This window comes from Cariama cristata, unplaced genomic scaffold (assembly GCF_000690535.1).
Source record: "Cariama cristata isolate BGI_N322 unplaced genomic scaffold, ASM69053v1 scaffold15012, whole genome shotgun sequence".
In the NCBI taxonomy this organism is placed as follows: domain Eukaryota; kingdom Metazoa; phylum Chordata; class Aves; order Cariamiformes; family Cariamidae; genus Cariama; species Cariama cristata.
In genome coordinates, this window is record NW_009603380.1 from 28,617 (window position 1) to 43,156 (window position 14,540).

The 14,540-nt window shown below is 37.0% G+C and overlaps 1 protein-coding gene across 1 annotated transcript in view; it reads right to left on the reverse strand.

Moving 5' to 3' along the window:
• Window positions 1-276: 276 nt before the first annotated feature.
• JAKMIP1 (janus kinase and microtubule interacting protein 1) overlaps window positions 277-14,540 on the reverse strand; it is an 89,859-nt gene continuing 75,595 nt past the window's right edge. The window contains exons 19-20 of the mRNA XM_009695177.1: window positions 3,063-3,128; window positions 277-327 (exon numbers count right to left, since the gene is read on the reverse strand). Of these exons, the coding sequence (XP_009693479.1) occupies window positions 277-327; window positions 3,063-3,128 (117 nt within the window). The remainder of the gene's footprint in view (window positions 328-3,062; window positions 3,129-14,540) is intronic.

The window sequence follows — 14,540 nt, forward strand, 5'->3', positions numbered from 1 at the left end:
TACCCACTGCAGTTAGAGCAGTATCTTAGAATGCAAAACCAGTTCTCATGGAAAACCCAATGGCTTTCTGCAGAAGTCTGGGAAGGTAACTGAAGGTAGCCAAGTTGGATTTTATAGGTGACTCTTCCTCTCTCAGTAAGTAAAATCAGTATACCCTCTGCCATGCTTTCAGTCTTACAAAGACAATGCTCAAAATATGGCAAAATCTAAGAGTTAAAAATTGAGTACAGAGAAATATAAAGAATACCAACCACATGTCTTGGCTCAGTTGTGTCATCAAGGCCACAGAATGAATGCTAGTGAAAAAAACAAAAAAAGGAACAAAAACTATAACATAAGATCAAAAGAAAATGAGGAAAAAAGAAAAGAAAAAAGATATAAGATATGTAATATGAAATCCAATGATATTACTTTACAGCAGTTAGTCTTGCATCAATATTAATTTTGTTGATCTGAAAGAGAGATACAGTACACCAAACTTACTCTAAAAACAGGTAGCAGGGTACAAAATTCAGTATTTAAGGGCAGCTTTAGAAATGGTAACATTTGTGGTTATGTAACTTCAGAAATATTACGCTTGGCTTTGTGACTCAGTTAAGCAAGTACTTATAATTACACACCTGAAAGCTTTCCTGAACCAAGACATAGCAAGCCAAGGGCACAAACTAAATGCAACTTAAGTGGTAGAAAATCTGTTATAAGAAAAGCATGACATGTTTAAACAGTACTTCCTCATCCATCAACTTGTAGAATAAAACTGAGATTTTATGTTATTCTTTTGTATAGCCTTGAGAAGCAGGACAGTTTGCTGAAGAATCTATAGTGCAAAAGTATTGTCTTCCTTATGTTCTGATTTGACAGAATTTTACATAAATTTAAAAGTTTAATCCATTCCTAGAGGAAAATAAAAAGCCATACACATGACACAGTAACTATAAGTGGTGCATTGCCCTTAGCTACAACCAGCAACGAGGCTCAGCTATAAATACTGCTGTTCCTTCAAAGCATAAGATTTCCCTCCGCAAGAAATTATTGTGCTCGGTATCAGCGGCATGTAGGTGTCAGTCTGCACTCACTGACATATTAAACCTTCAGAAGAACAATGAAGTAGAAGTATATCATTCGTTGATTCTCTGATGACACAATCTTCCTTCAGGCAGTCAAATTCAGAATGGGATTTAATCCCCAGGAAAAAAAATTTCAAATGAAATATAGATAGAAGGAAGCCTTCCACCCATCCAGGAGTTGAAGGTTAATAGAAAATGATGAAGTTTTTTTGAGGTCTCCTGCTAATGTAACATTAAGGCAAGGAGAACGTTAATCATTTTAACTCATTACCAGCTTTCTGCTAAGCTTGTGATTAAGCTGTTTCTTTTCCAATACTTTTCCCCATCCATTTGACTGACGAACCAGCACAGATAATCCTATCTTCCATTTTCAAAATTAGCAGCATGTCTAATCCAATACCTACTCTGTAAACTGTAATGGCAATGCGTTAAAGGTTTACATTCTGGCAATAGCAACGTCTAGAGATTTTGATGTTTTAGAATAGGTGGACAAACACTAATATTTGCAATAAATAACATGTAGAGGTATCACCTATCCTTCAAGGTTTCTCTGCTTTCAGGAGTTGACTGTAGCATCTTAGACATCGCCGGCTGTTAGGCAGGAACAGCTTCAGGTATAGAAGTGGTCCGGGGCAGAAGAGGGCAAAGGCAGAAGAGCCCTTTAAGGGGTGGATACTGCCTGTGATTCTCTGCTAGTGGAAATGGGGACCACTGCCTTCCCAATGGATGCAGACAGACTATCCCCAGCCAGGGAGTAGTGGGGGTAATGTAAAGGGACAATTAGCAAAAGCAGCAGGTAGCCCAGCTTCTCACAGCTCTTCTCCTGGCCCTTCCAACAAACCCAGCCAGATTCCACAGTTCAAAAAGTCCAGGACGAAGTACTGCAGAGGGAAAACTACTGCGGGAGCAGAAGGGGCCAAGGAAGCTGCTGAGGGAACTGGAGAAGCTGCTGAAAGTGTAATACCCCCAGAAGGTGACACAGGGAGGACTGCCACATCCTAAGAGCAATGAAGGGACAGTGAGATTAGTGAAGGGTGAGGAAGAAACCTTCCCACATCCAGCTAGCTGCTCCCCAAAGCCTCTCTCAGTTCTGCAAACCCCATTGACCAGTTCCAACTCCCATTCAGAGTCCTCCAAAAGCCTTCCTCTTGTGTTTTTACCTCATTCTGATCCCAAAAGAAAAAAAAAATTGACTGAAAACACTGACTTCTCTACTCTCAGCAGCAGGTGTAAGTAGGATTAGGTATCCATATGTAACAGAGAAAATGAACCTGAGATGATGTGACTTGTCTTGGGGTCTAGGCACTGGTTTAGCAAAAGCAACATAACTAAATCACTTTTCTAGGGCTTAGGGAAAGCCCCATTATCAGCCCATGCCCTGCAGAACAGCCTAAAATCCACAGACCTGGGAAACACTTGAGCTCACAGGCCAGGAACCTCTTGCTTGGGACCACGGTGACCCAAATACATTTGCTGTCCTAAGCCTCACTCAGAGCTTCTTCAAAAAGGAGAAAATTTGGATCTGGGATATTAATTTGGAACTTGTTTCTATCTTAAAGCGAGAAATATTTTTTGTTTGTAGAGCTCGCCACATGCACCTCATCAACTTTGTTTCAATTTTCAGTACTTGCAAGCTTTGCAAATCAATGTTATCCAAAGAACAAGGCTGAGCTAACTGATTCTGTCAGAGATAAATCTTTATGTTGTTTCTTGATCTAAACCACAGTAGATCCTCCTCCTTCTAGTCCAGTGTCTTTCCAGAACCCTTGGTTCCTTTCTGTACTTGATAGAAAAACCAGATAGCAAATAATTTTGAGCAGCTTAGGGACAGAGCTTCATTTCATGCAGCAAGGACTTGAACCCAAATTTTACGTTGTTTTAAAATAGATTTTTGTGATATTAGGTTAAGTACTATTAACATTAATACAATAGAGAAAAATAAATTAGTATGGGAAAAAAAAAAAATCTATTGGCATTGCCCAGGCATTTATTTACCTTTTCCTCAATTTCTTTGAGTTGCCTCTTTTGAAGTTCTATTTTATCTTCTAGTTCTCGAATTCGCTGGAACAGAAAAAGCAAAATAGATATTATTATATCCAATTTGAAAAATATATGAATCAAAAAGATAAGAAATAGATTAAAAATTAAAAATTAAGAGAACAATTGCCCATTATTAATGTAACCTTTCTCTACAATTATATTAGGCATGTCCATGGCAGGATTGCTCCATGTTTCCTTGAAACCATGGCATTTTAAACAAACTGCACATTCGGAACACCATGTTTATATCATGAAGTCTACTCATCACCACTCATTTACCATAATTTTAGTATACACACACAGGCAATTGTAATTAGCACCAAAATTCTTAGTACAACACTACTTTCTCAACAGCTGCCAGTTTTTCTACTTATCTAGACAGTCAGCAGATTATACTACTACTTTTCATTTTAACTCTCTATTTTCCTTTCCTATAAAACATAACTATGCTTCTGGCATAGTCATGCTATACCAGAAAAACAGAGCACACAGATTTTCAGTTCATCACCAAGACGCCATTCAGAGATTCAGCTCCATCCTATCACCAGAGTGACCTCCCACCAAAGTCAGAGGGAGTGCCTCCTTCAGCGTAGCTCTCCATATTTTTAAGGATTTTCCTTGTTCAGTTCCACAAAGATTCACCAAAAAATATGACTGTTGTTGGGTCCACATATCCTATCTTATTTCTGTCCCCTTGTTTCCTTTCTATAAATTATGCTTTTTCTTTAATTATTTTTCTGGGCTTCTACATTAAGAAGATGCATTTTATTATACTTTTAATATATTTTACTTGTTACAAATAAAGTAGGTTCATAATCTTTTTTTTTTTTTTTTATATGTAGAAACCTGGAATCTCCTACTAACAGCCACTGAGAATCAAGGAGCAACTTCATACTACCAGCTTTTTTCAGGATTAACTACCGGACCTCTGCCTGTCCTACAATAGTTAGGGTATATTAATAGTTCCTGAACTTTGAAAGAGAAATTCTCATCTACTCTAATTTCTATGCATAGGCCAATAAATTTAGTGTAGAAGCTGCTGCACCACTCCCAAATTATTTTATTGCTCTGAAATTGATTTGGACAATAGTATCTCTTTCGAAACAATGTCCAGTCATTACTTAAAAACCTGTGTGATCCACTGATGTTGATAGTTGATTACCTGCATTCAATTCAAAGACCTCAAATAGTGGGAAATGCTCCACACTCATGGTAGCCCAGGACAGTGCAGCAAGGCAGCAGCTGATCCAATGATCATACTGTTTTTGAGAAACAGAGAGTTCGGCTTGAAAATTGCAAATCTAACCTGGAGCTACCTCAAAGATGAGGTACATCCAGTCCTGCAGTTCACTTTGCCTAGAGCATACTACTCTCCACAAAAATATTGCAGACAGGTCACAAGCAATAGCTTTGCTATTGTTGCTGCTGTTCAAAAATAAAAGATTTTGCTTAAATGACTGTTTTGAATATTATGCAGTCAGAATAAGTCAATCAAAACCTCCACTGGATGATGCTCAGAGATTTCCCCAGATAATATAAAAGTGCAAGCCAGATTACCCTCGTGTGACACAAGTGCATGCAGCTTCGCTAACAGTAACAAATGCCCCAAGCATAGCTGTATTAATTTCCTTTTTCCTCTATCATATTGGAATTGATTTATACTTCACCTATCTCTCAAGTGATCATATTCATAGACTGTATGTACCAGGAATATTACAATCACTGTAAAAAGCCATGGGATGAGAAGTCGGCAGGTGAAATCACCTCTGACATCTCTGGTCCATCAGGTTACACTCCTGTTTCTCTCCCACTCATTTCAGTTATGCTGATTCCTACTTACAACCACATCCCAGATCTGAGACTTCAATTCTCTGGGGGTCCTGCTATGCTTTGTGATAAAATTTGATTATGGTGAGATAAGTGGAGAGAAGCAGTATTTTTAAATACCATTTTCACCTTCAAGACTTATGATGTGAGATATTTTTTCAATATCTGCTGAGAACTCGCCTCCAGAAAAAAAAAGGAAAACAAAAAAGCCCCCAAACATCTGATGGCTTTCTCACCTCAGGGTTTACAGCAAGTGTTCTTTTACAAAAGAACATGTTAATTAGGATAAGATGGCATTTTTCAGATTTGGGAATTCTGTTAATTAAGTAAAAATTGAGATGTTACTATTCACTTATGAATTTTTATTCTTTCCAAAAGATTACAGCTATCCAGCTATTCTCTCCAGCTATTCAGAAGAGCTCTAAAAAAAAAAAAAAAGAGCAGAGCCTTCTGTTTTCCAGTTCCTACCCATCACCCATTATAATTTGTGAGATGAAAGGTAGAGAATAGTTTTAAGGTGAAGAAATATACACTTTCTTAAAAATCAGTTTAAATACAAAGACAACCTAGCAATTGAAACGGAATATGCATAGGGTTGAACTTCTTACCATTGAAAAGCTACAAAAAATCCTCAAAAAACCAAATTTATGTTGGCAAGGCAGATATACACAGGGTGGATATAGTCAGTAGGGCTGATATTTACATGTATATATGTAGACCTGGCCACCTAAGGATAATACGTTGAAGACAGGTGACTAGTCTTTAAATAGCTAGTATTCCCCCCCCCAACCCCCCGCCTCTTATATGAGTTGAAATCACAGTGACAGAAGACTTACGCTGCAAATGAGTAAGATTTTGAAACCAACTTCTTTACTACAGAAATTAAGAGTTCAAACCTAGACAGGTCAGAATTTGTTCTAAAACACAACCGCGGGCTGGGATTCTCCATCAGGTATCAAAACTTGGGGTTATTTACTTCTAGTTGTTTACTTGCTTTCCCCTGGAGTACTGTAGGGAGGATTATCCAGGAGGATGAAGTGAGTGTAGCTATTCCCATCAATATCCTCTGGTTGCACAGGGTCAGCACTGGAAGATAACCAGTCTAGTTCAGCTATTTATATATCCTGAAAAATCTGATTTAACTCATTTCTTTCCATTTAACTGCAGAGATGACCTTAAAAATATATACATATATATGCAATATACTGGCAGGTAAAAACAGATTTACATCTACATACGGTATTTAACACATAAAAATAATTAGTTTCCCCCATTGTACCTATCTGCATTTACAGCATTATCTTGATTATACAAAGATGACAATTTCCAAAATATGACTTTAAAAAATACGTGTAAGCTACTTGCAATAATCCTAGCTTTAACAAAAGAAGTATCTTCTAGAAGTAGCAAGAGATGTTCTTCAGTCAAAGGTTGTATTAAACTACCAAGAAGGAAATTACACGAAAATTACACATACTAATTAACACCAAAGGCAAGACTGCTTGAGATTCAGTATAAGTATTTACATCTTTATCTACTGTTCCTTTTATTTGCAAGAATTAGCAATCAAGAAGCTGTGGACTCACTCTCAAGTTTTCAACACTTGATTAGATGCTTTCAGTGAATTCTGATTTGTTTATATTTGCGAAAGCATAACTGTGACAACAAATCACGCAGAACTATTTTATTGTTATCAAGAAATTCTACCTACTTTCATGCTTCAGGGCATAAACTGATGATCAGTAAGCCAAGCTTTTCCTACTATGTCATATAGCGTTGTACAGTTGTGATATAAAAGATGCATTCAGCTCTACCCTTGACAGGGCTCACAGGAACCTTGCAGGGTAAATCCAGTGCATTTTCAACTGCACAAAAAACTGTGTGAGGAAGCAACAAAATCTACTACATGTTGCTCTCAAAACACTGAGAAGTCTCAGTTGAGAAGAAAGTCACAGGCTGTTCTTTTGCTTATTTTCTTTTTGGAAAAGGGAGCGATAGAAGATATGGATAGACAACCTAAACACCAGCACAGCATTTTTGTTTCCTTTAAACCCTGTAGCATTGGTCGCAGTCAGAGCGAGGATTAGGGACAAGTGGAGGGGTGTTCCACTGGGTTCTAGCAATTCCTGTATTCCTGTGGTTAATAGCGGCCCCTCAGTCACATGAGTGCACCTTTTTTGGGACTGACAGGATTCATGAGAATAACACTGTGTTGTCAAACCATGAGGTCATACAAAGGAATTACTGTAGGCAAACAAAGAGCCACAGTCAGACAAAAATAGTGCAAGGAGAATGCAACCGTGAAAGAGAAGAGCACAAACATTCGGGACAGCGATTCTTCACACTGTCAATCTCGCCCAGATTCAAAACCAATCTGCCAAAATAACGAATATTAATTTGTCACTGATTTTATTACAATAGCAAATAAAACCTCACAAAACTTCTGGATGATGGATGGGTAGATTTGTGAATATTCCCTGTTACTACCTTCACCCGCATAGAGCTCTCCTGAGTTTTGGAAAGAGGGTTGGGTGAGCATCCATTTCAGTATGGCAGGCATCTACATGATAAATCGTGCTTCCACTAGCAATGAAGGTTGCTGCCACTTCTGAGTAAGTGCTTGGAGGCAGCCAGAAAGCAGCAGGGGCTGAAAGGTCCGTACTGCTGTCCTGAGGTAACAGCAGATGGCTCTGCCGGCCGAGCTACGGCTGGAGCAGCAACTTCAGCTCTGTCAGAAATGAGGCTCTGCTGTGAAATCCATTTGCATTTCCAGACAGCTACAGAGCGAAGATGCTCAAGATGTACAACATATGCCTTACTTAATACTTAACTGCAATTTGAACAGACTTTTAAGTTCCATTGTAAAATTTTTCTTGATAGTATTTATACATTATATATGCAAAGGTATGTGGCACAGCTATAACCTTGATGGACAGCCTAAACATGCTAACAATTAGGTAAAAGAGAGACTATCCAGAAAGTTAAGACAGCTAAAGCATGTATTTCCTTTGGATGTCTATAGTGTGAAGACAAGCATATGACTGAAAGTCTCTAAAGCACCCTTAACATGGCACTATTTACCACATCACAGAACAGAGCTGTAAAAGGAAAGTTTACCGTCAGTCATTTTGAATTGTATAAATTATGTTCACTGACTGCAGTGATTATATACTGCCCCTCCTCTTCAAGCCAATGCTTGGAGAGCTCCCAAGCACAAAGGGCTGTCAAATTGCCCAAAAGCGGGAAATTAAACATTTTTCTCAGCAGAAGATTCCGAATGTGCAGAAGATTCCCCCTAAATGCTCATAACTCTTATTTCCTTCCACCTTGCAATGGGAAGGTCATCTTTCTGGGAAACAGAATACATTTCTTGAAGTGCAATTATCCACTTAAGCAATTACTTCACTTTGGTAAACTTGGATGGCAAGTACCTTTAGCATCTATCTTCTAGTACTGGTAGGGAAATTAAGATAGTCAGTTCTTCCTTTCTGAGGTAACAGAGGGCTGAAACACCAAGATGGGACTACACAACAGTATCACTCCCAGCAGTTCCGACCTTCCTCCAGAAAGGGAGGCTCCAAGTTTGCATGAAGCATTGCTCTACAGGTAGTATAGTGACTGAGCAGGCATATGCAGGACCAATGTAAGTGTCTCTGCATGTACAGCTTGGTTATCCTGATAGCTGGATAATTTCCCTAGAGATAATGGTTCTTTTCCAAATACACCAAAACTCAGTAAAAGGCTAGATAATCCTAGAGGCAAATGCATTATTGCCATGAATCCTTTGTACAAAGGTGCAAAAAGGGATGATACAGTTTTAAAAATGGAATTAAAGGCAACGCATTCCTTGCACACCATTCAACTCACAGGCCAGGTCCAAAGGAATGATACTAATACATTCCCAGTGGAAAACCAGCTAGGTACTGATTTCAAAAGGGAAATTTCTGTAATTTTTAGCATGGTCTGGCTCCTGTGGCTATACTGCAACCTCAAGGTTGCAAGCCACATCTCTGGGATGTCTGAGGAATCAAGGTTTAGGTGAAATGCAAGCATCATGATGGTGGATATGTGCCTAGAAATGTCACTCCGCTTCCACTAACAGAGAAATTCCAATAACATGGGTTTAGAAAACTCATCTTGCATTATGGAGCAAAGAAGTACAAATAATGAAGCTGATACTGGAAACTATAATATCGCATTTTCAATCCTTAACATCATTGAACGGTTTAGCCAAAATGAAAAAATTGCTCTATTAAAAAAAAAAAAGGAAAGTTAATTGCATTCCCACATAGTACACATGAAGTATCTGTGCCCAACTTGTGTTATAATAGCAATCCTTCTACATTAAGTACAGTTTCCATTAATATAGTGCCAGTTGTAAAGGAGCACTGAAATAAATGGTAATCCTTCCACTGAGCTCAGTGAGCCCCGGATTGCAGTCTCAGAGCTATCATTTTTCTCCTGAAGATAATAAATCAGTACAGCAACGATTTGTCATCATTTTGAGAGTTTGGCATGGGAGGATTTTCAGCATTACAAAGAAAGAAAATTGATCTGAGGTGTAATGAAGTGCCCTACTAGTGTAAGGTGCTAGGTCCCAATTTCCCCTGCCAACCAAAATGTGCATATTTCCTCATTTTAGTTTTTCTTTCACAAGACCTCAAATTCTGATGAGAAATGAACCATGTCTCTCTACAATTACAGGGTCCCTTACACACATTCTGGTTTTTTGACCCGATCTCCCAGCTACCTTTTTAGTAGCAAACACAGATTCTGAGAACTTCCATGTTTTGTGTTTATTGGGCAGTGATGGGGGCTAGATGAAGTGGGCTTCTTCATCTAAGCCTTTTGTCCTCTCCAATTCATTCATAGCATTAGCCAGTCATTCGCAGTTCTCAAACAACATCTTGGATGGTTTCAAATCCTCAAAGAGCTTTGCCAAATGGGGAAAATACTACCAGGAAAGGAACTTCTGTGACAAATTTCATCTGATGATAGAAAATGATGACAACATCATCCTTCATGTAGGTGTCAAGCTGCAGAACTGATATTCTTGTTTCCTAGATAAGTGTGTAGGCAAAGAGTTCATCCGAACAAACATACTGTTTTACTGACAGCAACATCAAGAAGATCAATTTAGCTGGCTGCAAAATAGGATCCTTGTCATGCTACTACAGTTGTGAAAACAGAGGAATGTACTAATCAGGGGGTTTAGAAATCACCTTAATAGTTCCTGTGACACACTCTTATTGGATTTACATTCATCAGCAAATCCAACAAAACAATTTGATAATTTTAGCACAAAGCAGACAAAGAAGGATTTGCTAAGCTGCTTAGAGCCTCAGCTCTGAAATGTTCGAAAGGTTCACGTTGATGTATATTTATTACAGGATAGGCACCATAGACGGACTATATCAGACATGAACCGTGTTTTGAATCTTTGAAGCCAGCTTATGGTCAAGAATGTATGTTATTCTGCAGCAAAATTTAGCAAGGGAAATATTTTATCAATCTGACAAAGGGAAGAATCAATATTGTTTCATTATATCTATTTTAAGCAGCTTCTCAACACTATTAAGACACAGGTATGTAAGATTTTTAATAATATAAACAGCATAGCTATGTTACATATATAAATGTAAACAAAGATTAATATAAACAGACTTGCCTTTAGCTATTATTCAAATCACTAAGGTGATGGATAAAATTCCTTAATGCAAATAAATATATTATTTTCTTGATTTTTTTTTTTTAAATCTAATGCATTTTAACAGCTGTTTAAAAGCCTCTACTGTGTTTACAATACAATTTACATAGGTAATTGCCACATGCATTTACTCAAGCTGTTGGATCTGCTACTGTAAGGGGTGTGGATTCAGGAATCCCAATGTTCTCTTTAGTCCCATATTCCTAGAATGTGATTTTGCATAATGGTTATAAGGAAACAAGCAAGTATACTGTATCAGCATTAGCTTAAGCTATTTTTGTTGCCATCTTGTTTTACTTTATGAATGAAAACTTAATATAAATTTCGGGCAGTTGGATATGATAATAATACATCATTTTGGATATACTGTACCTCTCTGATTCTCATCAAGGTCTTTCTTTACATAGCAAGTAAAAATTTCATTCCTTTCTGTGTTCTGCAGTCTCAACCATGATAATCCAATTAATAGTTACTGAAGTAGGAGAATTGTTCTTGTTAATCTTTATTATGCATTTGTAGTTTCTTTATTTGCCTTCCTGAGGAGAACGAACCTTTTAGCAGCTGCACTGATGCATTTATCAGCATGAAAGTTAATATATATTCAATCAAATTGGTCTTAGTAGTAATTCAGTGAATTTTATAAATGCATTTAGCTTAAAATAATTATTTGTTATAAGCTGATACTGAATGACTATAGGTACATACAAGATATGGCTTAATATTTACTAGTAAACTTGATCTTTTTTTAACACTGAGAGTCTTTTAATTTATGCTATATTAAAACTACCTCATACATTGATATCCAACAGAGTATCATCAGTCCTATTGCTTTTCACTAGGGAAAAACAGTAATTAAAGCCACATTAGCCTTATATCTACACAGAATGGCTATTCTAAGTTTGTGTGAGCTCAGAAGACAAAACACATTCGACATCTTAAAACTGACTCCTTAACAGCCTAGACTTATTATCTGGGGCGAAAAAAAAAGCGCATGATGTAATTATGCATTTAGCATTAAATTTAGATTATTTTACATTCTGATGTAAATTTCCATGTAAGTAATTATCATAATGTATGTATTTGATATATGAATTGTGCATATGAAAACAAATTTAATCTTCCGTTCTATAACAAAATTCACAACACTTTCTTTTTTAGACTTGCCTTTCCTCAGCTCCCACTGGCCTTTCCTAAGAAACACAGGGTATGCAGGATTTCAGATGAGAGGATTTCAGCATTCAAACTTCAGATAAGGGTTTTCTTGATTCTAATATTACTTTAAGGCATACAGTTTGCTCTTAACTTGAGTGCAACCTCAGTCACATCTTGTTTAGGACAAAGGCAGTAGACCTTTCAGATATATTTTGTAGGCATTATATATCAGTCCTGCTATCATCACTTAGATAAGTAGCATCACTAAGGCAGTTAGCAAAGCAGTCATGGTTTGGTCTGAAGCCTAAATATACAGAAAACATACATAAGGAAACAGTGTAAGATAAACATACAGAAATGGCTAAAACTAACTCTTGTCTGCCATGCATGTCATCTGTGGGATGCGACAGAAGGTTATTGTGATATTGTCATTATAGCTGCAATGATGGCTTGAAAGACTCAACATTCACTCCTGCGTGACAAATCAATACCACAGGTCAACTGTGATTAACCTAGTCGTGATGTCCTTGATGAATATAGATTACAGTTAGATAGCTATGATTATCAGATGCCTTTAAGAGCAATTCATGAATATAAAAAACGCATTATCAACAGTGATCTATTATGTGTTGAACAGCAAAGCACAGAACATTTCTCAAATGCAAACATTAGTAATTGAGGAAAAAAAAAAAAGTCACTGGTTGCCCTATGTATCCCTCTTCATGTATAGTTGTATGCAAATAGCTGGGGATGAACTTTCCAAGCACCTTAACATTTCAGATTTAAAATGAAAAACATTAAAACAGATCATATCTATATAAATTTAGATGTGAAATGATCTGAGACTTTCCCCAATTATTATTGTATAAGCAACCTTAGTAGTAATACTTCTACCTACTTTCTGAATTGTCTGACAAAGCTGTGAGTTTTTGACTAAGCCAGCCTCCCTAGCACAATGCAAGATGCCAGAGGAGGTATTGTCTCTAATTTGTCCTCTCTGACACAAGGCAGTATGCCAAAGAGGACAAATTTGAGACAACACCTCCTCATGCCTATCAATGAGGTGCACTGAGCATAGCATCCTCCCTCCCTCTCTCCCTCCCCCAAGAACTTTCCTAGTCAAACATTAAACCTTAATAATTCTCCTTGGGTGAAAAATAAACGGTCTATCAACCATAACAGATGACACAGCAAATGGGAGCAGAACAACTGCTGGATTTATCTAAGCTTTACCTGAATATCCATAATATATCAAATGGCGCATGTCAGGTTCTTACTTCACACTGGCAATTAATGTATTAACAAAGTAATTTTTTAAAATTAAGGTTTTCAGAGAAAACCAACAAAAAATCAAAATGTATTCCAAATGGCTGAGCCAATAGGATCTTACAGATATGGTGACATCCAATCCTATGGATTTGTAAACAAACTACTCTCCCAGAGTGAAAAAAGGTGTCCTACCTACAAGAGAGCAGGGAGAACTCATGGAGGAATGGCATCCACTATAGCTTTGTTTGATCTGTAAGCAGTAAGAACTTGACTCTTCAGGTCAGGAAAACAAGAGAAACGAAGAAACTCAGGGAAGGAAATTAGTTCAGTGTTTCTTGATTTCAAGCTATGTTTGTATTTTGACATTTCAGGATGAAAAAAGACATCACTGCTTCTGACTTTTCCTTGGTGTCCATGAAAAAAGTGCCTGAGGCACCACATTTGCAGTGAATCCTTCTCTATGGCAGTGACATATAGAGGTCAGTTTTGAGTTATACCTGTTTTGTCCTAAAGGATTGTCCTATGCCTTCTTCTAGTAAAATATGAAAATAAAGTGGTAATTTCTGCTTTTATTACCAATGAGTAATCCAACCTGGTCATAGGAGTAAATGCTATAGTTTAAAGAAAACACAGTTAAAATATTTCCAGCTGTATTCCAACTATTTAGACCTGGAATTTGGATGTCTTCAACAATGCAACTCAGAGAAAAAAATAGCCACACTTTTTGATGACACAATGAACTAACACATCTTTTCTATTTCTTTTTTCTTACAATTTTATACACAGATAAGACTGCTCTGTGAAATTATTGGACTACATTAATAAAGTCTGTCTCTCATGCTTTCTGATTGGCAGCAACCATTTTTGAACTGAATGCATGTCATTCTGCTGTCTCTCAAGGGTTTTCTACCTTCAGTTTGTATTTAAAATTACTTACAATGAAATCAGAATAAATTCTATTTCTATTATAAATTTTCTTCATGTTTGAATACTACCAATAGTGCAATTTGAATTAATGTATCTTAATTTAAAGCCTGGTTCTGATCACTTTCCACAGTTTCTTACTCCAGAAGCAGCTACAGTCAAACCAACAGGAACATATTTCAAGTTAGATCTCATTGGGTTCATATAAGGCATAATTTGATCTTTAAATATTTATTAATTTCAGCAGATAACACAATCACAATACATTTTTAAGGCAATCTAACCATGATGCTGTGTGGATTTTTTGTGTTGTTTTTTTGGGGGGAGCTGTTGTTTGGGGTTTTTTTTTGGAGGGTGGTCAGTTTGCTTAATTAAGAAGTTGCTATCCCTACTTCAGAAACATATTTTATTGCTCTGTTTGAAATATTTTGTCTCAGAGATAGTTTTTATAGCTACATAAGCACATTTTTCTGTCTCTATAGAAATGACTTAGAATGTTATATATACATACATATATTTTACCCTTCTTAACAGAACCTGCTAGTAATGATCTT